This window comes from Liolophura sinensis, chromosome 9 (genome assembly GCF_032854445.1).
Source record: "Liolophura sinensis isolate JHLJ2023 chromosome 9, CUHK_Ljap_v2, whole genome shotgun sequence".
Taxonomy (NCBI): domain Eukaryota; kingdom Metazoa; phylum Mollusca; class Polyplacophora; order Chitonida; family Chitonidae; genus Liolophura; species Liolophura sinensis.
This window is the reverse complement of record NC_088303.1, coordinates 21,856,849-21,882,057: the sequence shown is the minus strand read 5'-3', so window position 1 is coordinate 21,882,057 and position 25,209 is coordinate 21,856,849. Positions and strand designations below refer to the sequence as shown.

The window sequence follows — 25,209 nt, the reverse complement described above, 5'->3', positions numbered from 1 at the left end:
TTTTTCTGCTGAACTATTGTTTACCGGATGTTACTGGCAACAGGGAAAATAGCGGAAGGTAAGAAATAATTGCAATGTGACAGTTCATCTGTTTAAATGAAAATCTTTCCTATCCTTGCATATATTTCAAGATGACACCTTTAAATTTACAAGGGTTAGCAGCTTTTGTCTTCTTTCCCTTGATTTTTTGTAACGAGTAGCTAGCTCATGGAAGTAAAGTGAGAGAAACACAACTTATGGTGTTGTTGTTGTTTCACATGTAAACCAGCATGTAACTCTCACACAGTGTCTCTTGTAGAAAAACCAAAAGAGTGATCTCTTAGCTAATGAGAGCTGGTGAAGTAGGCCGAATGCAACAATACTGGTTCCAAATAGCGCACACCTTATCCACACGTGATGTGTATGGATTCTTTTTTTTGTTTTTCATTCAGACTTTTAAAGTTTTACAAGCGCTGATGTGGATCTTGTCTTTTGTGGGGTCTCACAGTCTCACATTTTTAAAGCACTGGCTCAGTGGGACCATCATACCCTTGACCAATGTAGTTGCATGTTCAAATCTGCTGTTGTTGCTTCAGCTGTCAAAAGATCTGTCAGATATATATACCTGGCAAAGGTCAGTGGTTTACTTCACGCACTCTGATTTTCATCCCCCTACAAACCTGTCCTTTGAGTAAAAATTCTTGAGCACATCTATAGACACAAATGAAAGAAATAAATTAATACTGAGTGTTGTTTGTGATCTCCTCAGTGTCTTCTCACTGAATCATTCACCAGGACTGTCAACAGGCAGTTTTTGTGTGGGAGTGTTTTCACCAGAATGATGTCACCAAAAAAAAAAACCTCATATTACTAATCGGGAGGCAGCATCCCCTGCGGTAGTTCTAGTTTGAAGCAGGACCTTGAGCAATTGTTGCGTCAAAAATGTATTGTCTACAATGTTGCAATGGTTCAGTTTCTGTTGTAGTCATACTGTCCATAATTTGACATCATCATGATGAATTGGGAAAGGAATATTTGATCCCTCAATAAAGGAGCATTAAGGTTTTGCTGCGAGGCATTTGACAGACTTTCCCAGTTAGCTTCTGTATTTTGGATTACATTTTTGAGTTGATGTTAATTTTCTTGTCTCTTCTAGGAATGGAATAAAAAATCCAAGTTGAAATCTTGATCCTGTAACTAGTCTTTAATAGATCAAAACTGTCATCATGTTTTTGTTGGAATTTACAATATTGGCATACTGTATACACATGTATATACATGTCCTTTGACCTGCCCTATGTGGTTGTTTGGCAGTAACATATAAAATGTTCTTTAGAAAGTTCTTTTCTGTAAGACCACATATAATGAAATAAACTGCTTATAACCGAGTAAAGGTGGTTCTTTTCTCCAGTGGCCTTATGGTTTCCTCCAGGCAGTAAGAAAGTTCTTGTAAACTTTGGATATTCCGTGCTAAAAGTACTACGTATAATGCATGGTTGCAGACCTAGATCTAGAATCTGCCAGTATAATGTATATTAAAGCATTATTGGATGTATTGTTTCTCCATTTTTGTTTTCAGTGAATGATGTAATGCAGGGCAGCTATCAACATGTCTGGAACCTTGTCTGTGGTAGCTTTTGAGGGGGAACTCAATGGCATAGTGAAAGAGGTAAGTGTTTTAAAGATTTCACTTAGAAATAAATATGCATTTGTACTGACGCATGGATTATCGTATTCTGACGCAATTATGTTGCCTATCCACCAGACCATTGGTATTTTCACATTTAGCAGACCACCTTTATCCTTGTTATGCATGTGTTCAATATTGCAAAAACAGAAAAACTGAATCAGGCAAATTTTATCGCACTTCTGAGCCTATACCATATCAGATGGTAGTCTTGCCACCATTAGACTGCTTTAACTAGACAAGCTTTGTGCACATGTGAACAGCAGTAAATTTTCCTGATAGGGCCATAAATGCTACACATTTGGCACTGTTTCTTTCTGTGATACTTGCAACTGCATTGCTTGAGTGAGAGTAACCTGATTCTGCAGTTAACAAGTAAATGTATGTGTGTTCGCTAGTTTTCAGTTCAACAGTATTTTGACATACATGGAAGAGGCAATTACCTTTTTCCAAGTGAAAACTTCAATGTGTATGTAGTTTCTTTCTTCCTGTAAACCTTCTCCAGTGTTAATCATTCACCATTGATTCTTCATAGCAGTACATGTATGTAGCTACTTGGTTTTCACACATTTAATAAAGCTCTGTTATTTAAAGCAAATTAATTATCCAAGTAAAAAACTGGATGAGTGAAAGCAATTTTGACTTTGAAACTAAAGTGCCCCTACTGCAGTTGATAACAGAGATTTTTAGAAGTAATGTACTGAAAGTAAATACTGACAGATTTTCCCTTGTGCTGTTGCATTTTTTGGTATTCTTTTATTCTGTTTTAGTACTTGGACTTCAGCAGCTTTGAAAGAACATTGGACTCATTTGAGAGAGAATGTCAAGAGAAGGGCAAACCTGTGTCAGTCGGTCCAGAAGGACTGGCCAAGGGAGATGCCAAGTTGATGGAAATTCAAGTAATAACACTTTTTTGCTGAGTCCTGAATGGTGCTTCACTTCATAAATTATCCTGTGTCTTGTGACTATTGGTATCATACTAGCAGTTTTGAACTCAGTGTCATTTCCTCTCCATAATGTTTTGTAGTATGGTAGTATGGGCTATCTCTTATCTCCAATTTCCTTTTATAGTTCCTCAAATATGGAATCTTTACTGGTGTTGTGTATTATCTATTAGGGTTAAAAGAAAAAGAAAAAAAAAACATTTTCCTTGAAATAAAATCTTTACAGTTAAAAAGTTAAATTATGAAAATATTTTGAAATCTTGTTATCATTTTGCTAAGGGAATGGTGGACTTAACCTTGTTATGGTAGGGCCAAAATGTACTACCCCCAAGCAGCTAACACACAATGTGCTTTTTCAACCCTGGCCTAGGACAGGGAATATCTTAGATCCACAACCTCTCGATGTTCTTGCGGCACACATGTAGGTGACTGTATGTACAGTCTAATATGTTTGCTTTCCACCCATAGATTGTTGAAGTTTGTGTGTCATTGGTTGAAAGATATATCAGTAACTTGCCAAAGGTTTGTGATTTGCACCTGGTATAAAAATGATGCTTCCTGAAAGATTTTATTATTTTCATTTTCAGAATTCCATGTTTCATCATTTTCATATTGGGGAAAGAAAACAATTCTTTGAGCTGTGGAATGAGTTTGTACCCCCAAATGTCAGAGACAATGACTCTGTAGCGCAGAAACTAGAGTTTTACCTCAACATTTATTTTGCAACATCCCCTATGAGGAAGGGATCTCAGGTGAGATCAAAGTTATTTCAAAGTATTTATTTATTTATTTGATTGGAGTGATTCTCGAACTCAAAAATATTTCACTCATACAACAGCAGCCAGCATTATTGTGGGAGGAAGCCGGGCAAAGCCCGTGACAAACCCACAGCCATCCCCAGGTTGCTGGAATACCTTCCTACATGTGCGTTTGACTGGAGAGAAAGCATGAGTTGTACTTGAGATCATAGCAACAGGAGTGAATCCAATTCTAACCAGAAGTCCTGTAAAGCAAAACTATACGAATCTGTATGGAAATACATTGTTTCACATTGTCAACCTTTATATGTACTAAAACATTCACTTTGAAGAACTGCTGTGTTTATTTAAACAAGATCCTGGTGTATTCTTGCATAACGAATCTGCGACAATTTATGCAAGTAAATATGCATGACAACATAGGGCATGGAGAGAAATTTATGATAACTAATGATAACATATACATACAAACTGTTCACATTGTTGTCAGATATGAAAACAGTGTGGTATCACAAAATGTTGAAACAGTCATTCTTGCATATATAATACTGCAAAGTGGCCTACTTGTTGACAGGACCCATCAGAAACAGACGCTGCCATGTTGGAGTTCAAGTCCTTCCTGGAGACAAGAGGCTCTACCCTGAGTCAGACCACAGAGTTCCTTCCTTTCTACGCCCTACCCTTTGTGCCTAACCCGAAATCTCACCCTTCCTACAAGGAGTTGTTTACGGTAGATTCTTCCTTCCACATTTAACAGTTCACTGTATAAAAATATTTTCTTTATATCCAGAATCTTTATACACAAAGCTTTATGAGTACATATGTATTAAGACAGCTTTAATAGTTATATTTGCTAAGGGTTCTTTGTAGGAATGGCTTCCATTTATAATAGTGTGAAACTATTGTCACTAGAAAGTTTCAAAGTTTTGTTACAATGGTAGATCTGTTAACAAACTAATACACTGTGAATTTTCACTCTATGTATTACTTAATGCTGAATAGCCAAACCTGTCTTTATGCATCTACATGTGTATACCGCTTGATTCAAATTGGAAATGTCTAAACATTTTTATTCTACTTTTCATGAAGAAATAACTATGCCTTAGCATACAATACACAATTGTCTAAACCTCTATCCGTATTTTGAAAAGCATCAATAGTGTGATTGTGCTTTTAATGTCTTTAGGTCTTTTGGGTGTCGGATCTCAAAACAAGACTGGAGAAGTTCCTAACGTTGGCCCTTAAGTCTGCTCCACAGCCCAGGCTGTTTGAACTTTATGTATCCTTTGACTTGAACTGGTTGGCTTTGTATATAAGTACAGGATACTGTGTCCCCAAAAGGAACCTTGGTTTTTGTGAAACTGCAGTTTTCTGCACAGAAGAGACTAATTGGAATATTTAAAAACTGATGAAGGTTTTTTTGGAAAGTTCATTGCAAGCAGCTCAAAATCAACACTAACCACTCCTCCTTAATTTCAGTGAATATGTCACACTGATTCCCTGCATGGATAAACCATAGTTGGTTATAATCTTGGGTACAACATAAAACACTAACCAGAATGAATGTAAATGCAGTTTTCATATCTAATGCCTTTGGCAAACTAATGTTTAACCAATATTACACGATAGTAGGACGGATGCTGAAAACAGGTTGCTGCCATGTTGCCACATTTATTGTGATTCATTCAGTTGGTAAATGTCATAAGACTAGAAACAGCATTGTTGTGTAAGATGTCTGCCAGATATCTCGGATATGAGCCATGAGTGGTTGTGCTGAACTGTCCATGACATTGCAGTTGTTTTCATAGAGAGTGACCGGATATAAGAATAACATGGAGACTTACATGCCTGCCATACTTACGACTTTTTTTCTCATTATTTTATATTTGTTTTCATGCACTTAAGTTAGAACACAAACCTTGTATTTGATTCCTTGACATTTATCTCAGAAAGGTGGTGGTGGAGCAGGTATGTTACCTTTAGTATCACATTTATGGGTTGAAATCGTAAAAATAAACACAACCAACTATTGAACTCAGTTAGGAATGAAGCTACTTGTACATTTTCATTCTCAGACCTTCTTGGTATGGTATATGGTATAAACTTGTAGTTGACATGTTTCATAACCATTATGGCTATTTGTAGACGACTGTTGTAACTCAAGTAACCAATCATTGTTTTCAGAAAGTCGTTCCCAGTTACTTCAGGCCCAACAGAAAATGATGGATTCTGAACGGAAAACTGCCACCTACATGAAACGGCATAATAAAGTTCAGGTAAAGGATGATGAAGATCACATGCTATGATATGCCAGTGATGGTGTTTAATGTCATCGGTGTTGAAGGTCTTACATAGCCCTAGCGCCTCTACTGCCACATCATTTATGGTTAAGCTGGGTTAACTGGGTTGATCTTGACATTTTCACACATTTTAATACTGTACATGTACATAATGTTAAAATTTGTTCTGTAGATACCGTAATTCTTCAACCTTTTCAACTGCCTCTGCAACCGATATTTTTAAATATTTTGAAAGAAGCGTGTGGTGTAGAGAAATAATTTGCACAGTTACATGAAGCTTGCATCTTTTATGACACAAACAAATCATTAGAAGCAGCATTTTCATAATTGGGTGCATAAATTCCATTAAAAAATGTGCTTTTGTGGTTGAAAAGCTTGAAGATTTACAGTAGGAAAAAAAGTTTTGGACGCAGTATATGAGAAGACCCAAAGCAATATATTTCTGTCATTCAAACACCACATTCAAGATGTTTTTAAATTTAGTACTATGTGGAAATCTGAGGTAATTGAGATAGAATGTTTCTCATTGAAGTGATTCAGCATTCTGTTGTTGTTGTAGGCAGATTACCACAACCTGATAGGCATTACAGCTGACCTGGTAGATGCCCTGGAAGCTACCATACAAGGCAAACCTGTAAGTGTTACTCTTCCTGAAGGTTACTTTGATCTTGTAATCTGGCAGCTCATGCTGGCTTCCCCTCTAGCGGCAGTCTGCGGATGGTCATGGGATTCCCCCCACTCTCTGTCTGTTTCCTCCCACCCTAATGTTGGCCGCAGTGGTATAGGTTGAATAGTTTTGAGTATGGTGTAAAACCAATCAAATAAATAAAGAATATAAATCTTGCATGTGAAGGGGTAAATAATCATGAAGTATGAAAAAATGTTGCAAGAATTTTGGAGGGTTATCGTTTAACATATGTCTCAGATAGTTGTGATATCCCTACAGTGTGAGCTGACCTTCTAAGAAGCTTTGTTGGTTAAAAAGGCCTCCATTTACTACATATTGGAATTAGTGTACATGCCAATTAATTACCAGCCAGCTTTTTGACATAACCAACTATTTTGCAAGGGATGCCCCATTACCTCAACTCATGGTATTTGTTTTCCTATAGATCACCCCCGAGGATCTCCAGATGATCTGTAGCCGTCTGTTCAACAATCACATGCGACAGTCAGTGGATCTAACCCGTCCAGGCACTGCGGGAGATGTTCTGAGAGCCTCTGTCATGCCATCACAGTGAGTGCAAGGGAGATAACTCTGACCATTCCTACAGACTATTCATATGTATTCCATTTAGTACATTTTCCCCCATGTTAAATGAACATTGTTACAGTCACTAGCTGAGGTCCCATTGTGTCGGGATTTCAACCCTTTACTGCAAATACTAGATATTTCTTTGCTAGAAACATTGCAGAATATGCATTTTTCATGAACTTTAGGAAGGAGTTTTATTCTTCATATTTTATTATCTGAGGTGATTGAAATATTGAATGATAATGTCATCATTATTAGACACTTATTACTTTCACTACCACCTATTAAACTGCAAAAATTTGCCCATCAGGAGGTAAACCCTTGAGGTCAGAGCACAAAGCTATTCGGTTACATTGCAGGTAGCTGTAAAGCTGTAGGGCACAGTTAAGCCAGGGAGAAGTGCAGATGAGCATATGACCAGTGTAGTGAAATCCTCAGGGTGCAGGCCTTCGAATTTTAGGTGTCGTATCACACTCCCATCCAAACAAGGTATAGGTGTACTAGTAAAGCACACCTGATGAAAGAAAATGAATTTAAGTGTGCAAATCACACTTGCGGTTTTTTGCTTATGGTCTGTTCATTGAATATCTGCTCAAAACAAAATATACATGAAACCGGGAAGCCCAGTCTATACAGCAAAATTCCAAAAGTTTACAAGGTGACTCAATATTAATGTCATAGTATTGATGGTCAGTTATTGTGAACTACTTAATTTTCGCTTGGCAATAATTTTCGTTGATTTTGAGGTCATAATTTACCATGAAAACTAATTCCAACAAAAAAATATCCAATATTGAATCATATCCTACAGGTAGTAGTAATAATGAAGTGAAATCTTTGCTAGGGTGACGGGAGTTGTGCTAAGAAAGCCTGACGGGCCCGCTGAATTGTTAAACAGCAGGAAAGGGAAATTATGGTTTAAATATGTACAAACTCAGGTGTTAAGGCTTGGTGGTATAAAAGTGGGAGTTTATTCGTCTTTAGTTTTATCAATCTTTGCTATGGCAGTAAAGTGAAAGAAAAGTAGATACCAGTACGTGCTGGCTTCTGATGAATGTCGCTCTTATACACACTATCCCATTGACTGTGTCTCTCCTGTGGTCCAATGAGTGAGCTTCTAATAAACTGAGAAGTATGTTCAACAACATTATGGCCGTTTAACAGCTACGGCAATGTTTGCAGTTTCTGACCTGCTACAGAGGATGATTAAAACTGAAAACAATGCAAAACTTACAGTGTTGCTTAATAAAGAATGAGTGCCTAGTGCCGATAATGGGGAATTCATATGTTTTGTGTTGATTGAGTGAGCTTCTAACAAACTGTGAAGTGTGTACAACTACACTATGGACGTTTGACAGCTATGGAAATGTTTGTGGTTTCTGACCTGCAGCAGAGGATGATTAAAACTGAAAACAATGCAAAACTTACCGTGTTGCTTGATAAAGAATGAGTGCCTGACGCCATTAATGGGGAATTCATATGTTTTGTGTTGATCTGATCAAGAGGTGACAGGTCAATAATTTGTCAGGTGTTTAAAAGTAGTCTTCAGTGAAAAGGAGTGACACCTGTTTGAATACTGCTCACGGTAGGCATGAAAGTAATCTTCTTACATAATGATAACCCATCCCCCATTGTCTTAATCTCTGATCCAGATCACGAGGATTAGCAACACCACGAGAAACAAAGGAGGATTAAAGCCACCCATGATGATATCTGTTTGACGTGCTTGAATAATTTCGGCCATATTAAGTATTCTTTTAATTCCCACAAACATGTTTTAGGAGAAAATCCGCGAAAATAAATTCCAGTGAATAAAAAGTACTTTACAGTATTCCCTGAAGGCACAAAATTTTACATTTCTTGTTGTTCTGTTGTTACAGACATGGTCAGGGTGAAATGAGTGATCCATTCCCAGCTTTAGACTACGAGAAAATCAAACAAGCTCTGAGCACTGCAGCAGTACGACAGAAAGGCTTCATATTACAAGCCTTGAGATGGGTAGGTTGTGTAGCTATGTTTTTGCGCCTGATCATTTCATAGGAGGAGAGGAGGCAGGTGACTCTAGGTGCCATCCAAACTAATTAAACATACCTAAACTGACGTGTATGATATTTTAAGTGTGACAAAGCCTAACCTAATGATCAGTAATCTGAAAATGTGACAGAGAAACGTGTACACAGAATTGTACATACATGTATTTCTGGTTTGCTTCTCATTTAGCCCCCTACATTTTATGTGCACCAAATGCAATAGTCACATTTTTTTTGTTGTTAGTTTTGCATTTGGTTGATTGTTTCTCCAAAGATTCATGACGTACTCTGGGAACTCCGGTTTCCTGAACTTGTAAAACTGGCTGCCATTGTACAATCTAATTGGGTTGTGTGTTTTCTTTTGGTGCATGCAATGGTTTACTCTTTTTCTTCAGTCCTTGAACTTGACTTCAGTCTTATTTGTGAAATTGTAATTTGTTACTGTATGACAGATTTTACAATGAGAAAAGAAAAAGGTAATGACACAAAGAAATGCAGAAATGATAAACACAAAGCCAGCCTTGCTGTTGAGCTGTTGCTTACCATTGCCTATACTATGTGTGTTACAGAGACTGACTCATTCCTCTCCAGGGGATCAGAGGGATGGAATCATCACAGCTTACATCCATAATGATATCCTGGGCTGTGCTCAGGCCGGTCAACACAGGGTAACCACAACCAAGAGCACTACATGGCTGTAGTAGATATATTTACATGTCTGTCTCACTTTCTCTGTTTCTTTTGTACATTAACTTTAAATAGATAAATAGAAACAACTGTTAAGTGTTTGAGCAAGTGCGTATGGTTTCAGTAATCAAAGTCCTGTATTGATACATGTATATCCAGTGAAATGTGTAACTTTGACTTTCAATTGGTGTTGTTTAAGACACTTTTAATGTTCATGTTTCTTTGATTCAGGAGACCATCTTAGAATGTTTGAGATCAGAAGACACAGTTATTAAGCAGTACAGTGCTCGTCTCCTCAACACAGTTGCCTCCCTTTGTTCAGGTAAGTAACTTATGAGTCTGATAGTTTTTTTCATGAATTATTCCCGTTGTTGTATGAAATGATGTTGTTCCCGTCTTAAATGGTTTGTGTAAACTGTGATTAAATATGCGTTGGTGATTAAATATGGTAGGGTGATGCGGGACCAGGTCAGGTCATACCAAAGACTAAAAATGGTACTGGTTGTTGCCTTGCTTGGTGCTCAGTACTAAGAGGTTGACCTGTTGGCAGTATAATGTGACTAAGTGGGGTGTCATCTCTGGTGTCTTCGGCATAATACTTCAATGGCGGCAGCTTTTTAGCAGCGTGGACTCTTCTTGCCACAAGAAGACACAGTATATGTACACACACCTCATTTAAGCACGATATCAAACCCAAGCATATGTGTTGATACATACACATGTACATCAAAAACACATACATGTGAACAGAGAGAAATATGCCAGTGCATCATAAGGTAGCTCACATATTTTTACTTTGTCCAGTTGACCACTAGGCTAATGTTACAAAACAAAATAGACAATGCATTTCTGAGAAATTATGGAAAATTATTTCTCATGTTCTTGTTGAAACTGATTATTGAACCTCATCTCACTGGACTGTCTTTGGTACTGAGGCATACTGAGTTTTTGGTTCTGCAGATGTGGGTAGTTCAGTAGGTAATAGTTCCAGTTTTTAAATATCATGACACTTTTTCTACCAGAATGATTTGCGACGTGTGTCTGTAATTAGAACAGTGAGATCAGCTGTGTCTGTGGTTGTACACACTGATCAGTGTACATTGGAGTACAGGAATGGAGAATAATTTTGAAGAGAGTATGGCATCTTTCTCTGTTTATGTCATGTTATAATATACCGGTATAGTGATATGTTAAGAGCATACATGTAAGGAAAAAAGTAAATAGTGTGAATTATTAGTGTGATGATTTAAACTGGTTTGTTTAAATAGCCTCTGTACCGAAAAATGTTTTCATCGCTGAGGTCAGGAAATCTGTCAGTTGCACAAGCATGTCTTCTCAGCTTTAGAGTGACTTTGACACTTTTACCACATGCCATTTATGCCGACAGAACCGTATAAAGGATTTGATCATCCATGTGTGTTGTGTTTTCCACAGGCAGAGGGTATCTGTCCCACAGCACTGACCTGCTGAGAGATTTGATGACAAACCTGCGACAGAAGGAGAATGACCCTCTGACCAATGAAAATATTCTTGGTGCCTTACAGAAACTCAGCCTCAGGTAGCCTTGTGCTTTCAACTTTGACCAAAGATTTTTTTTGTGTTAAGAATTCATTAGATTAGGGTCCTTTTCTTATGATCTGTGAACACTAAGCCTCAATTCTTGTAACTGAACACTTTCTGTAAAATTATCAGGTATTGCAATTAGGAAACTAATTAAAGGAACAAGACTTGAAGCAGACTATTTCTGCAGGACAGGTAAATGATAATTCTATGTTTGTGAAATCATGGTTAATAAAACAAACGTGTATAATTGTTTATGTCTTAGTCATTTGAAGAGTATGGTGTCTGTCAGTCAGTGAATGAGTGGATGTAATGCTGTGTTTAAGGCGTAACCTGCAATCAGCTATGATAGAGGAGGGCGTGGTGGAATGGCTAGTGAGAATCCTTGAGGACAATGATGCTCTCTCAGACTACACTCTGGAGTACTCTGTGGCTCTTCTGATGAATCTCTGCCTCCGGACAGCAGGTTTGTGCAAGGCTCACACAGTTGTCCCCCCTTAGGCCACTCTGCAATTAAATCACATATTTCTTGGCTAGTCTGATGAATCTCTGCCTTTTTATTGAGGTTAAAACACTCTAGTTGAGTTAAATTAAATCACTCTCTTCTCTCAAAAACTGTCCATTAGATTAGCCGATGTGGAGTAAAATGGTTTTAAGTAAAGAGCTGAGATATAAATCTATCAGAAAAAGGTAAGAAGTCACTGGTGCTGCTTGTGGAGATTTTGAGTAGATTTTCTGTGGTATTATATCTGCCACAAATCTGTTGGACAAATTAAGCTGGTTTTGGAAGTTTCGCCATTAAACGTTGATTTAGTGTCATCTGTCAAATAGTCAAATAACATCACAACTAACAATTAGTTGAAGATTATTATTAATAATAGAATCGCCTAATATAAGAATGATCAAGTGCATACCAAAGTTATTATGAGGCTTTACCAATAACACAATTTTGAACAACGTGGTCCAGGAGATATGGGTTTTTGTTCCAGTTCCAGTCATGTCAATGATGACACATTTGTCAATATGTCCGCATTGTGACTGACACAGTACAAAGAGACACCATCGTAATGTAAACGCCATACTGTTGAAATAATTGTTAAACAAAGGGATCATTGCTGGGTTGAATGCAAACATTTTCTTCAGTTTCACCATCTCTTGTCCCATAAGGTATTAAGCGGACTGGTCATATTCATCGCCGGTTTTTTTGATAGGCATTTTGTGGTGTCCAGCTCCTGTAAAACTGATTGCTGTAAGGATGAACATGCTCTTAAATCCTTCAATAGTCTACCTAGGATTTTTATTTAAAAAGAAAAAGCAAACAAAAAGAAACCCAAGGGTCATGCAAACCTCATTCCATGTTCTCATGTACGTCCAGAATATGTCTCTGTTCTTCCCTTAATATGACCTGTTTCCTGCAGTTTTGTGTGTTCTGAGACAAAGCTTTAATGCTCTACATCTGGCTGTTCCACAGGAAAGAAGATGTGTGTGTCCATAGCAAACCAAACCCTCAAGGTGCTAAGTGATTTGTTAGGCCATGACAACCAAGAGGTAAGGGGGCATCCGAGGCACTAGGAATTTGTTTACACTAACATAATGTCCAAACAATGCAGCAATACCTATCTTATGAATATGAACAGCACACGTACTCTAATTCCGTAACCTTTTTGCGCATGAATGTGCAACGTTCAGTGCAATTTATGAACATTTTTAATATGATCTTGGAGGCAAAACTACATTGATTGGTTTGGCCAGTTTCAGGGATTCACAAAAAGTATAATTTTATCAGCCTACACAGAATAATGCCTTCAGAATATGCTTGAGTAAACGCCTTGCAAATATGTGAAAAGGTGGAAGAATTACACTACACAGTGACATGTACTGAGTGTATTCAGTAGAGGAGACATTGGCAGATTACATCATTTTTCATTCAAACCTCCATACACAAACCTCTAAAGAAGCCACATGGCCAATACCCATGGGTTTGTTTACTGAATTGTTTAATAACATAATTATGTATGCCCAAAGAGGTGATTTTAGATGCAGCCATGTCTATGGAATTTACCAGTAAAATGGTGAAACTTACCCAGAGATTGCATAAGTGGGCAGGGTAAGTTGCAATAAGAAAGATACTTTGTAAAATTTGCAGCACTTACAACAATATGTTTGTTTTATTCAGGAACTTTATTCATGTGAAAACTCATGGCTGATTAAAACCAACGGAAACAATGCAAGTGGGCTGACCATTATGGCTGTAGGGTCACGTGAATTATGCACCACATCTGTATTATAGAGATTATAAGATATATGGTTAAGATTGGGCTGTGCTGTATATCTGTCACATATGTAAGATATTCTTTGTTGTAGATTCGTCCGTATGTAAATGGAGCATTGTACAGCATTTTGGCCATTCCGTCCATTAGAGAAGAGGCCAAGGCAATGGTAAGTGGCATTCTTCATGGCTTACTTTTCCTGTTTAGTTTCTCATTAGCTCCTAATGAATGTATTTTTGTCCAGATGTTTAAGTGCTTATGATCTACTGCTCATTTATGGATATTACCATGGAAATTTTGACCTGTGAGACATATTTGCTGCCAAACCCCAAAACAAGGTACTTGTTGGGGTTTGCAACCAGGTAAACAGCACCTTTGTATTATATTCCCTATCAAAGTGTTTGTTTATTGTCTGCATCTACTGTTGTCCTCAAAAAGATGCATGTAGCCTTGTCAAGCAACAATGATTTGCCCTGGGCTCTGCACAGTTTCCTCCCACCATAATGCTGGCCCAGTCTTTTAAATAAATATTCTTTAAGTATGGTGTAAAACACCAATCAAATAAATCAAACAGTAATGGTATATTCGAATGCGTGTGGAGAACCCTTATAGGTTTGAATTTTTCTGTATCTCAGAATTTCTGTCTGTTGTGTAGGGCATGGAGGAAATTTTAAAGTGTTTCATTAAGGATGACCAACCTGACATGAACAGACAAATAGAGTTCATCATCAAACAGCTCAATTCAGGTGAGTGTTGATCATCAAACAGCTCATTTCAGGTGAGTGTTGATCATCAAACAGCTCATTTCAGGTGAGGGCTCGTCATTGAACAGCTCATTTTAGGTGAGTATACATCATCAAACAGCTCATTTCAGGTGAGGGCTTATCATTGAACAGCTCAATTCAGGTGAGTGCTCATCATCAAAAAGCTCAATTCAGGTGAGTGTACACCATCAGATATCTCATTTCAGGTGAGGGCTCGTCATTGAACAGCTCATTTTAGGTGAGTGTTCATCATCAAACAGCTCATTTCAGGTGAGGGCTCGTCATTGAACAGCTCATTTTAGGTGAGTATACATCATCAAACAGCTCATTTCAGGTGAGTGTTCATCATCAAACAGCTCATTTCAGGTGAGGGCTCATCATTGAACAGCTCATTTTAGGTGAGTGTACATCATCAAACAGCTCATTTCAGGTGAGTGTTCATCATCAAACAGCTCATTTCAGGTGAGAGCTCATCATTGAAGAGCTCATTTTAGGAGAGGATTTATCATCCAACAGCACAATTAAGGTGAAGGCTCATCATCAAACAGCTCATTTCAGGTGAGTTCATCATCAAACAGCTTATTTCAGGTGAGGGCTCGTCATTGAACAGCTCATTTTAGGTGAGTATACATCATCAAACAGCTCATTTCAGGTGAGTGTTCATCATCAAACAGCTCATTTCAGGTGAGGGCTCGTCATTGAATAGCTCATTTTAGGTGAGGATTTATCATCCAACAGCACAAATAAGGTGAAGGCTCATCATTAAACAGCTCAATTCAGGTGAGTGTTCATCTTTAAACACCTCAGTCTGGCTAAGTGTTCATCATTAAACGGCTCAGTTAAGGTGAGTGCTCATCAAACAGCTCCATTGTAAATATCAGCAAATATAACAAATACAGAATGCTTTGGTGGCCTATTGGTTAGAGTGTCAGCCTCAAAGTAGGGAGACCTAGGATCCAACCCGGGCTGGGTCATAAAGACACAGTGTGCTCAGCACTAAGAGGTTAGAGCAAAAGAAAATAGTATTGGTCGACGCGATGTCAGCAGAATGTGAGTGAGCAGGGTGTCATGTCTGGTGTCGGCATGATACTTCAGTGGCAACAGAAATTTGGCAGAATGGACTGCCACAAGTAGACACAGTATATGCACACAACTCCTATGACTGAAAAATTGTTAAGTTCGCTGATAAAAACAAAGCATACATACACACATTATAACTAGGGTTTAAGCATATATGAATGCCATGGTTCTACAGGAACAGCCAGATGCAGAGCATGACATAAAGCATCAGTTTAAAAGATGTGCCTAAAACTGTGTTCTGGTTGTGTTTGCAGAGGAGCAGGTGGATGATGCGGAATCTGATGACGAAGAGGAGGATGAAGATGAGGTCTGTATCAGCTCACAGCACATTGCCTGTATCAGCCCACAGCACATTGCTCGTGTCAGCTCACAGCACATTACCTGTATCAGCTCACAGCACATTGCTCGTGTCAGCTCACAGCACATTGCCTGTATCAGCTCACAGCACATTGCCTGTGTCAGCCCACAGCACATGTCTGTGTCAGCTCACAGCACATTGCCTGTGTCAGCTCACAGCACATTGCCTGTGTCAGCTCACAGCACATGTCTGTGTCAGCCCACAGCACATTGCCTCTGTCAGTTCACAGCACATGTCTGTATCAGCTCACAGCACATTGCCTGTATCAGCTCACAGCACATGTCTGTGTCAGCCCACAGCACATTGCCTGTATCAGCTCACAGCACATGTCTGTGTCAGCCCACAGCACATGTCTGTGTCAGCTCACAGCACATTGCCTGTGTCAGCCCACAGCACATGTCTGTGTTAGCTCACAGCACGTTGCCTGTGTCAGCCCACAGCACATGTCTGTGTCAGCTCACAGCACATTGCCTGTATCAGCTCACAGCACATGCCTGTGTCAGCCCACATTTTTACATTTTTGTAAAACTGTATATTTTTCGTATGTTTTGGAAAATCTAAATGGATTGAAATTTTCAGGAGGACCAAGATGCTATGGAGGCTGATTTGGACAAAGATGAGCTGCTTGTGGCACAGCCTGGAGAGTTGAGCGGAGAAAAACTGCTGACGACAGAGTTTATCAGCCAGTCCCATGGACACACTAAACGAAAACGGGTCAGTAAAATATTTAGCCTCATTTATCCTGGTGTTAGTCTGTATCACCACTTTCACCAAAAGACCAGTATCTGCTTTCATCAAACTTGTAAAATAATTTGTCACCTCTCTTGTAAATCTTGTCACTTTTAATATGGCTTGTAACCCAGGCAACCCATGACCTGCAAAAAAACAATAAAAAAGAAAGATTGTATGAAAAAGTAAGTTTTTGCAAACTGTGAAATTAATACTTTACTTTTCAAAATTTTTTAAATCATGTTACTTAGACTATACAAGTTAAAGACACACAGAAATGAAACTGATTGCACCTCAGTGAAACTGATTGCCATACCGTCAGTATGGCTCATTAAGCCCACCATAGTTTTTAAATATTTATGCCTCTCAACAAAAATGACCAGCCCCGGTAGCATCTGCTTCAGGAGCGGTTGGTCCAGGGTCAGTCTTGGGTCGAGTCACACCTAAGAATTTAAAAGAGAAAGTTGCAACTTCCTTGCTTGGCATTCAGCATGAAGGGGATAGTGCAACAACTGGTTGACCCGTATCAGTATAATGGCTTGAGTGAGGCGGCTTACTTGCCTTTGGTAAGACATCTCAGTGAAGCAGCACTAGATAAAAGAGCAGTCGTTCATTCATTCATTTTAACCTTGGCCACATCCAGAACCTTCATCTTCTCCCAGGCTTACTTTTTTTTCAAATTAATGAAATAACAGGTGTGAGGAATTCAAGCTGACTGAATACTGAAATAAGCTGAAATAATACATACTGGACTATTTATAGGTATTTAACTCTTATATGTACATGTATCTTCAAAAAGACAATACATGCCATCAGTGCCCCCTATTAAAGTGAGCCAACAGGTACATGTAGTGGTTTGAGAGTCTTGATACCCTTTTGATGCTTTTAGGTGCATGTCCAAAGGTGTAAGACAATATTGAACAACATTATATAGATACATGGTGTCTACTATTGGCATACAGGACAGATAGCTAGTGTTGTTGTTGGATTGATAATTATTACTTGGTGTGTTTATTTGTATGCTGCAGAATGACCATGTAGGAGCTCGGAATGAACCCCTACAGCGACCGGTCACCCCTGGTCATCGTAAACTGGACACCTTGATGATGTCTAATCAGCCCAGGTAACTTTTTCATCTGTCGTTGTTGTCACTTTATCTTTCTCTACCTGATCCCATTCCACAGCAGTCTTTGTTTTAAGGTTTTTATAAAATGTGTTAATTCGGTGTCCTCTTTTAGAGCATGAAAAATCTCGTAGTTTGGGAAAGACCAGTAAGATCAGGACTGAAGTAGTACAAATACATGCATGCATGTATATGTACATTATATATGTAGCTCCAGCGACCATTTGAAATAAAATCATATGTAGTATGTTAGCTGTAATAGCTGCCTTACCTCATGTGGGACATGTTCTTCAGAGAAGCACCATTCGTATAAATATTCAAATGTTACAGTTTGAGGCAGAATTCATCCACTTTTTGTTTGTACATTTCCTGTGTGCTTTGGGTCTGTAAGCCAGTGAACTGACAGATGTGGAATTCAGAAAAAACATAGGAAATGTGGAAAAAGATTCTGAAGGGATGATGCACAATTCACCAATTCGTCCTTGATCACTCGTCATTATGTCGCCACCTGTTTGTATTGGTTGACATGGTTGTGTATTTGACTGAAGCATTAAAACCAAGTGTTTTATGAATCTTTTTAACCTTTGCTGCATATGTGTACAATTCATCCTGATTATTGGAGGCCAGGGGGGGTAGCATGCCAATGACAAAGGAGCCTGCCACCAATGTGGTCGCTGTGAGTTCAAGTTCACCTCATGCTGGCTTCTTCTCAGGACATACATGGGAAAGTCAGCCAGCAACCTGCAGGTGGTCATGACTTTCCATAGGGCTCTGCCCAGTTTCCTCCCACATTAATGCTGGCCGCCATCACGTAAGTGAAATATGGTGTATAGTGTGATGTAAAACAGCAATGAAATAAATAAATAAATAAATTTTGACTGTTGCACAAGATACAAATTAAAGATTTAAAGTGACAACCTAAATGACTGGTATAATTGTAGAGGTGTTCCCCAGCCCGATTCACGCCCTGCCAGCAGAACGAATCCAGCGTTAAGCCGACCCACTTCTCAGAATGCTCTAGCACGACCCCCCACACGAAGCGGCAGTCGCCCAGCTTCTCAGGATGGCGTGGCCAAAGTTAGGCCTCGTAGTAGGCCATCTACTCAGGATCGAGACCAGCAAGCCGCTAGTACCCAGAGTAAGCAGTTGATCTTCCTTTTAGGGCTTGCATGATTAGTTCACTTAGTAAAAACATCTTGTGGAAAAATAAATTGCTGACTAAACAGAAACACAAACTAGGATGTTGTTCTATCATCATGCTTGATGACAGGTTTGGGAGAAGTGATTATACTCCAGTATTGTTAATACGAGATGTTCTGGTAAAGTCAAGGACTTTGATGCGGTTTTCATGGTGCTGTTATTGGCCGCTTTGTTCATTGGCTGGTATTTAAAGACATGGGAATTGTGACCAAATGTCATTCCAGCTATAAATGTAAACATCACATTTTAATATAAATGTAAACATCAGTTTAGCAGTGAAACACTCAAGTATTATTCAGATATTATTTGAATGTTTAACCTGTAAAACTGCTGAAAACAATTTTTGGATTTGTGATTTTTTTTTGAGTGTGATTTGTAGGTTATTTATTTCAGGTCTTTCCAGATCAGGCAGCCAGATCAGCAAACAACACAACCAGCCATCCAAGAGAGCTCTGGAGAAGTTAGGCCCTGATGTGGAGTGAGTAATAGATCATGCCCTTATCTAGGCACGTTCACATGCTGTTATACACGTGTTTATGTCACATGCAGATATACACGTAATGTACTAAATCAGTGTAGGAGCCAAAGAATTTGATATGGGTTCTGTTTTCCCTGCTGCAACAACATTCAAAATAAAAAAGAAGAGAATCTGTCAATGGAGTTTGATGAGAAGGCTGTAATTTTGTACTGTTTTATTATGAGTCAACCAGATGTTCTCACTTTTCACATTATTTGTATTCAGTGTAAAGGAGTATGAATCAGCATTTGGGTCCCGTCCTCGTATACCCCGTACTCCAGATGTAAGCGGGAAAAGACCATCAAGTCGAGAGACTCCACAACCCAAGTATTCTGAATCAGGACCTAGACCAAGCTCTGCCGGCAGAACTTCAAGTAAGAATCTTACTACCGGAATCTGTCATCAGACTTAAACATAATACCAAACAGAAAAAGGAACTTGGTATACCCTTATTTCTCAGTCTTTTCTACATATGAACAAAGATATTGGAATAGTCTTTATGATCTTGGTTTTTTTCATTCTGAGAGTAGTTTTGATGACCTAAATTCGGCCATATAAGTTCTGCATTATATGAAGAATGGTTGAGGAATATGAGTTTTACCATTCTTACACTTAGCTTTTTTACCTCACAAATATGCTAATTTCAGCATTTGTTTTTCTATGTCGTCTGGTCTTTGATCAGAATATTCAGACTTAATAAGCAGCTTTCTTGATGGCTTGTCAAAATTTTATTTATCATACAGCCATGTGGCGTTGACTTTCGGTGAGTCTTGTGGAATGAAGATTTCTCTAATGTGTGGATTAAGGGTGTTTTGCTTTCATATCTTCGTCAGGGTGTGAAGGGTAGCAAAGGCCCAGTGGGAGGGAGTTCCAGTTTAATTCCACACTATGTTTCTTTTACTCAGCTTTGGCATTATAAACCTTGTCTCAGATGTCAATTATCCTTGAATCATTGTAGCAGGGTTCATATGTTTATGTGTATGTATCTTTTATAGTAAATTGGTGTTTTATGCTGTGCTCTTAAATATTTTGTTTATGGATGAAAGAAAACTGGGCATCGTGCAGGAGATGCTACTCTACAGTTGTATGTTGCAAGGCGTCTCTCTTAGAACTTGTAACCACATTTGACAAGGGCTAGTTGTTTCCCAGGACAATCCGTTGGTTATGTCCAATCTTGTGAATATGATAAATGGAAATGCATGACATGATTGCAAAATGGGAGTGTAACTGTTTTATCTGTGTTTTTTTATGTGTTCTTTCCTATCATTTATATTCTATCTGACTATGTGAATGGTTTTCCTTGATTGAGGTGTACTGTTATTGAAGCTTGTATTGCAGTGTTCTTCATTTGATTCCTTGTTCTTTTCCTTGTATATTACAGTGTTAAAATTAAATAAATTCACCCAACAAAGTGCAATTTTCTTAAAACAGTACTTTTGGTATTGAAACTTAGCATGTCACCCTATCATAGCATCCAGGCAACATTTTAAAGCATCATTAAAGATCAATAGAAGTCTCAGAATCAGGCAGGATTAGTGACTTAATCATGGACAAGGTTTTAGGTCAAATTGCTCAGATGTGCGAACTATAGGACAGTCTGGTGATAAGCTGGAGAAAAACTGTGTACATGGGGGGCCTCCGTGGATCAGTTGGTTAGCGCGGTATTGCAGCGTAATGACCCATGAGCCTCTCACAAATGCCGTCGCTGTGAGTTCAAGTCCAGCTCATGCTGGCTTTCTCTCCTGCCATATGTGGGAAGGTCTGCCAGCAACCTGTTACGGGTTTCCCCCGGGCTCTGCCCAGTTTCTTCCCACCATGATGCTGGCCGCCGTTGTTTAAGTGAAATATTCTTGAGTACGGCGTAAAACACCAATGAAATAAACAAATAAAATACATTGTACATGTACTTGCAGTACAGCAGAGTGATCACTGCTGTTCAGATGGCCCTCTGGAGTGAACAGAGACCTAAATGCAGGCCAATGAAGTCTTCATATACATATAGCTTTTCAGGCCTGGGCTTGGGTGACTTCAAGGCCTGTAATGTCTGCACATACTGTGTAAGGAAGGTCTCTCCTTAGGATAGCAGACATCCTAATGGCTTTGTTCTGTTTTCTCAACTTTGTAATGTCAGAATTGTGCATTGAAGTTAATTATATGTAGTTCTTTTTATTATTATTTATGGTATTTTATTTAAATTTGATGTTTTGTTTTTCTCCAGCTACAGGAACTCCACGAAAAGAGTCAACAAGCAGCCGCCCTTCTTCCAAACCGCAGACGCCAAGCAAATAAGTAATGTAAAAACATAGCAAATTCCAGCCAGTCAAATTAAATCTTGTTCAAGGACTAAGCAGATGAAGGCATTTTTGTAATGCTGTAACAGGCAGCCCTTTCAGTATAAAGACAATGCTCACCTGCATGTTTATGCACTGTTAGTGATTTTGTTGCAAGTTTTCCTACAAAATGGCGCACCCTTTGTGATTTAAGCAAAAGTCAGATTTTTCTTCTCATGGGTACATCATTTGCACCTTTTCATCTGGGTGTCAAATGTTCATGCTACTTGTAGACAAGATTTTTCAAAAACATTTGAGTGCTTCCAAATTTGGGATACAAATCCTCAGTGGACATGATTACGTTTCAACCTGGGCCATTAGTGTTTCAATTTGCTGTTAATTTTACAGGAAATTCATCCAGGAAATATTTTATCTTGAGGACATGATTTCTTATGAACTATCCAAGACAGACCTGCGTATGTCCTAATGTTCAAGGAACCAGAGTGGTTTAAAATGTTCGCTGCAAATCAGTAAAATGGGATGGGTACTTACAGGTACATTCGAGGAACCAAGTTGTCAAGTGTGTATGAAAAATTATTGTGTAATTCTGTTTTTGTTGGGCATATTTAATGCTGTGATTTCTTACATGCATTTACTGTATCTTCCCTTTATCGTTAAGTAAAGGGCTTATTTGTGTAAGGGGCACAGCGGAGTTACCTTGGGGATATCTTCGGCAGAGAGAACATTAATGCCTCCTGGGCTTATTTATTAAGTGCTACAACAGCCCATGTCAGAAGAGGAAAGAACTTTAATTGCTGTTCGTACATTGTTCTTCAGTAAAGAATCAGTGTACAAATTTTCCTGGGGCACAACATTTTAATTGTAGCTGTGTTTGAATTTTTGACTTAAGTCTTAAGAGGTTTGATAAATGTGGGCCCAGCTATGAGACTGTCACTGGCTTAACTGTGCACAAAGCAGATATTTAGAGGTCCTCAGTCCTCAGTGTCTTGTTTAGAACCTTAACATGTACCAGATATGGGTATAAATGCCCTTAACATGGGTTGATGCATATTAGACCGTAACATTACGTATTCAATTCCAGCTGTTCACAATTAGTCTCAACATGTATGGAGTTTATATACAAGTTTATCACTGTTTTTACCTTAGAGCATCTGCATGTGGATATACATGGACTTCGCAACACATAAATGCCTTGCATGTCAAATTCAGACAGAGAAAATCTAAGCTTGTCCAGGAGTAGTAAATGTGATCTGACGTCAGTGATATTTTGAATGAGGTTGAGTGTGCGCCCAGTAACCTGACTACAAGGTTTACTGTGTGTACTGTTTTCACTGGATTGTACGTTAAACATGACAAGTCACAATCTAAAAACAGGAATAATGGGAAGGAGCTCTCAATTTTTAATGCAGCACATTTCAGTTAACCCAGCTTACATGTAAACTGATGGCACATTCAAACTAGTTTAATGTGATCTTTGGACTTAAGAGCGTTGTATTTTCCAGAGTTTTGTCCGTATGAAGTTGGTAACGTTCATAGCTGTTCTGCGCCTTATATAAATTGAACAGATAGTTTTCAGGAGGATAATTTGTCTTTATGCGGGAAGAAGTGGAATCCTTAGTGTCAGAATTCGTCAGAAAAAACTCGAGTTCATTATTGTAACAGTGATACCAAATTCCCGTCCATTTTAGTACCTTTTTACATGTTTTTTTTTTCATAACTGTTGTGACGTTTGTGAAAAAAGAGCATACTGTTATACATGCTGTAAATGTAAAGAATTAATTTATTAAAACATAGTACATATAAAATTTGTGTTACTTTTGCTGCGTATGTGCTAGAACACCTATGTGGAATTTTCCTGGATTGAAACCTTTGGAAATGTGGTTTCAAGTAATTTTTCTGTCCCGATGATTAAATCAGGAGATTTGTTTTTTGTAGTTATTTGATGAATGATTAACGTCACAGACAAGAATATTTTACTTTTCGATGGTAGTCATTTTCACTGTGAAACACAACATTTAGACAGGTAGAGTTCCCCTCTACGACATTTGACATACACAGTCTTTACCCCTGCCGAGTGAGCTCATTTGATACGCCAAATTGGTGGAAGGTAAGTAATTTTCGATGGACTTCATGTAAGACAAAGTTGGCCAACGAGGGCCGTCAACTGCATGTTGCCATCACGACTCTCAGCACAGTTGGGGCACAAGAAGGAAAGGATCTAAGGATACCCCTGATCTTGCACATGTGTATGCAGAGGTCAAAATTAAACAAGCACGTGTCCCATACCAAGTTTGCTGTTAAAAGATTACTTTTGAACCGAAATACCTTATGTAGGCCTACATCGAATTCGTGATAAAGTTGTGCAAATATAACAAATGTACAGAATGTTCTTACATAGCATGTTTAATAGTAATAGACTCATGTTAAGCCGTGTTATTTATGTACAAGTTAACTTTAAGGTCGCAATCCTGTCGACCATTTGAACACGACATTCTGTCTAAATGGTCGTGGTAGTTGTTACATTATAACGAATCATATAACATATGTCACCCTAACTAAGGTGACGTTGGCAGAACACTATAATAAAAAGTATTTTATGGCACGTTCAAACTTATACAATCCTTGATATAAAACGACATGAAAAGCATATGGAACAAATACAAAAACACTTGTAATATGATCCTATGTACACAATGAGTTTAGAATACAGTGATACATGTGGACGCTTTTAAAGGCTAAATATCATACACAAAAACAGCACATTCACTTATATTATTTTTCACTGTCGCCCTTTCACACTTCCACGGGTATGTCATTCTGGCCACTTATCCCTCTATCAACAACGGTACACAACTTTGGTCGACAAGGATTATTTAGAACACACCGAATTCTGCGCGGCTTAGGTTTATGTTCGTTTGCTTATGGCAGTGTCACTGGTGCAATGCCATCTTGAGGAAGAAAATAGACCTACAATTTAAATCTTTTGCAGAGACTACAAAAATGTCAATTTATCCTCCCTCTGCTGTGAGAAGTGGGATCCCATTGAATGAAACATGTTCATCGGAAACGGAGCGATAAATTTATTTATATACTCCAAAATAAGATAAGTAAACTAACCATTTTGTGGTTCCCTCGCATCCTTTGCACAGATTACTAAGTAAGTACATGTATGTACAAATATACGGTAAAATGTCGACGTGAAGGACATCAAGGTACATCGACGCAGAACACGGTGGTACCTACCAATATTAACATGGCTTCGATATACCAGACAAGCTATTGTGTTTTTGTTTTTTTTGTTTTGTTTTGTGTTTTTTTTGCAGGCTGATATATTGAAACACTATAAAAATATGCCATGATAAAGGAAAGTCTCTCTGGCAAACCATGACAAACTGTCTCTTTCCGGAAATATAAGATGACTGATTTGCACTGGTTGCCTTTTCAGGTGGTTTAAAACGGGCTCGTGGCTGGTTATGAATGGTGGTAAGTGAAGGGCAGAAAAGTGTGTCCTGTGGTAAGGAGCCTCATCCACAGTACCGATGCACTTCACATTTCTGCTTACCGCGGAATGCAGTTATGCCAGTAGATTGTTACGAATGAAGATAACAGTCATAAGGCTAATTAGTAATGATGGCGTCTTGCTGGCAGCAAATGATGTAGCGCTGAGTGCATCAACG

At 38.5% G+C, this 25,209-nt stretch overlaps 1 protein-coding gene across 2 annotated transcripts; it reads left to right on the top strand.

The window, feature by feature from the left end:
* Positions 1 to 36: 36 nt before the first annotated feature.
* LOC135474670 (lisH domain-containing protein ARMC9-like) lies at positions 37 to 23,322 on the top strand. 2 transcript variants are annotated; one of them, XM_064754210.1, is made up of 26 exons: positions 41 to 58; positions 1,559 to 1,648; positions 2,065 to 2,135; positions 2,437 to 2,565; positions 3,198 to 3,362; positions 3,943 to 4,098; positions 4,555 to 4,647; positions 5,318 to 5,336; positions 5,553 to 5,644; positions 6,228 to 6,302; positions 6,781 to 6,905; positions 8,804 to 8,921; positions 9,523 to 9,621; positions 9,872 to 9,962; positions 11,075 to 11,198; positions 11,527 to 11,666; positions 12,672 to 12,748; positions 13,565 to 13,639; positions 14,126 to 14,216; positions 15,569 to 15,621; positions 16,252 to 16,386; positions 17,430 to 17,524; positions 18,466 to 18,662; positions 19,118 to 19,202; positions 19,467 to 19,615; positions 21,460 to 23,322. In XM_064754210.1, the coding sequence occupies exons 4-26, from the start codon at positions 2,554 to 2,556 to the stop codon at positions 21,528 to 21,530; spliced, it is 2,337 nt and encodes a 778-aa protein (XP_064610280.1). In that variant the 5' UTR covers positions 41 to 58; positions 1,559 to 1,648; positions 2,065 to 2,135; positions 2,437 to 2,553; the 3' UTR covers positions 21,531 to 23,322. The 2 variants fall into 2 exon arrangements, with proteins under 2 accessions (XP_064610279.1, XP_064610280.1); XM_064754209.1 differs by lacking the exon at positions 2,065 to 2,135 and having other exon boundaries at positions 37 to 58.
* The last annotated feature ends 1,887 nt before the right edge of the window (positions 23,323 to 25,209 follow it).

Coding starts and splice junctions, on each gene's coding strand:
- LOC135474670 (XM_064754209.1), top strand. CDS start 1,589: ATGTCTGGAACCTTGTCTGTGGTAGCTTTTGAGGGGGAACTCAATGGC. Junction 2,566..3,197: donor CCAAGTTGATGGAAATTCAA/GTAATAACACTT, acceptor TTTCATTTTCAG/AATTCCATGTTTCATCATTT. Junction 6,303..6,780: donor CTACCATACAAGGCAAACCT/GTAAGTGTTACT, acceptor GTTTTCCTATAG/ATCACCCCCGAGGATCTCCA.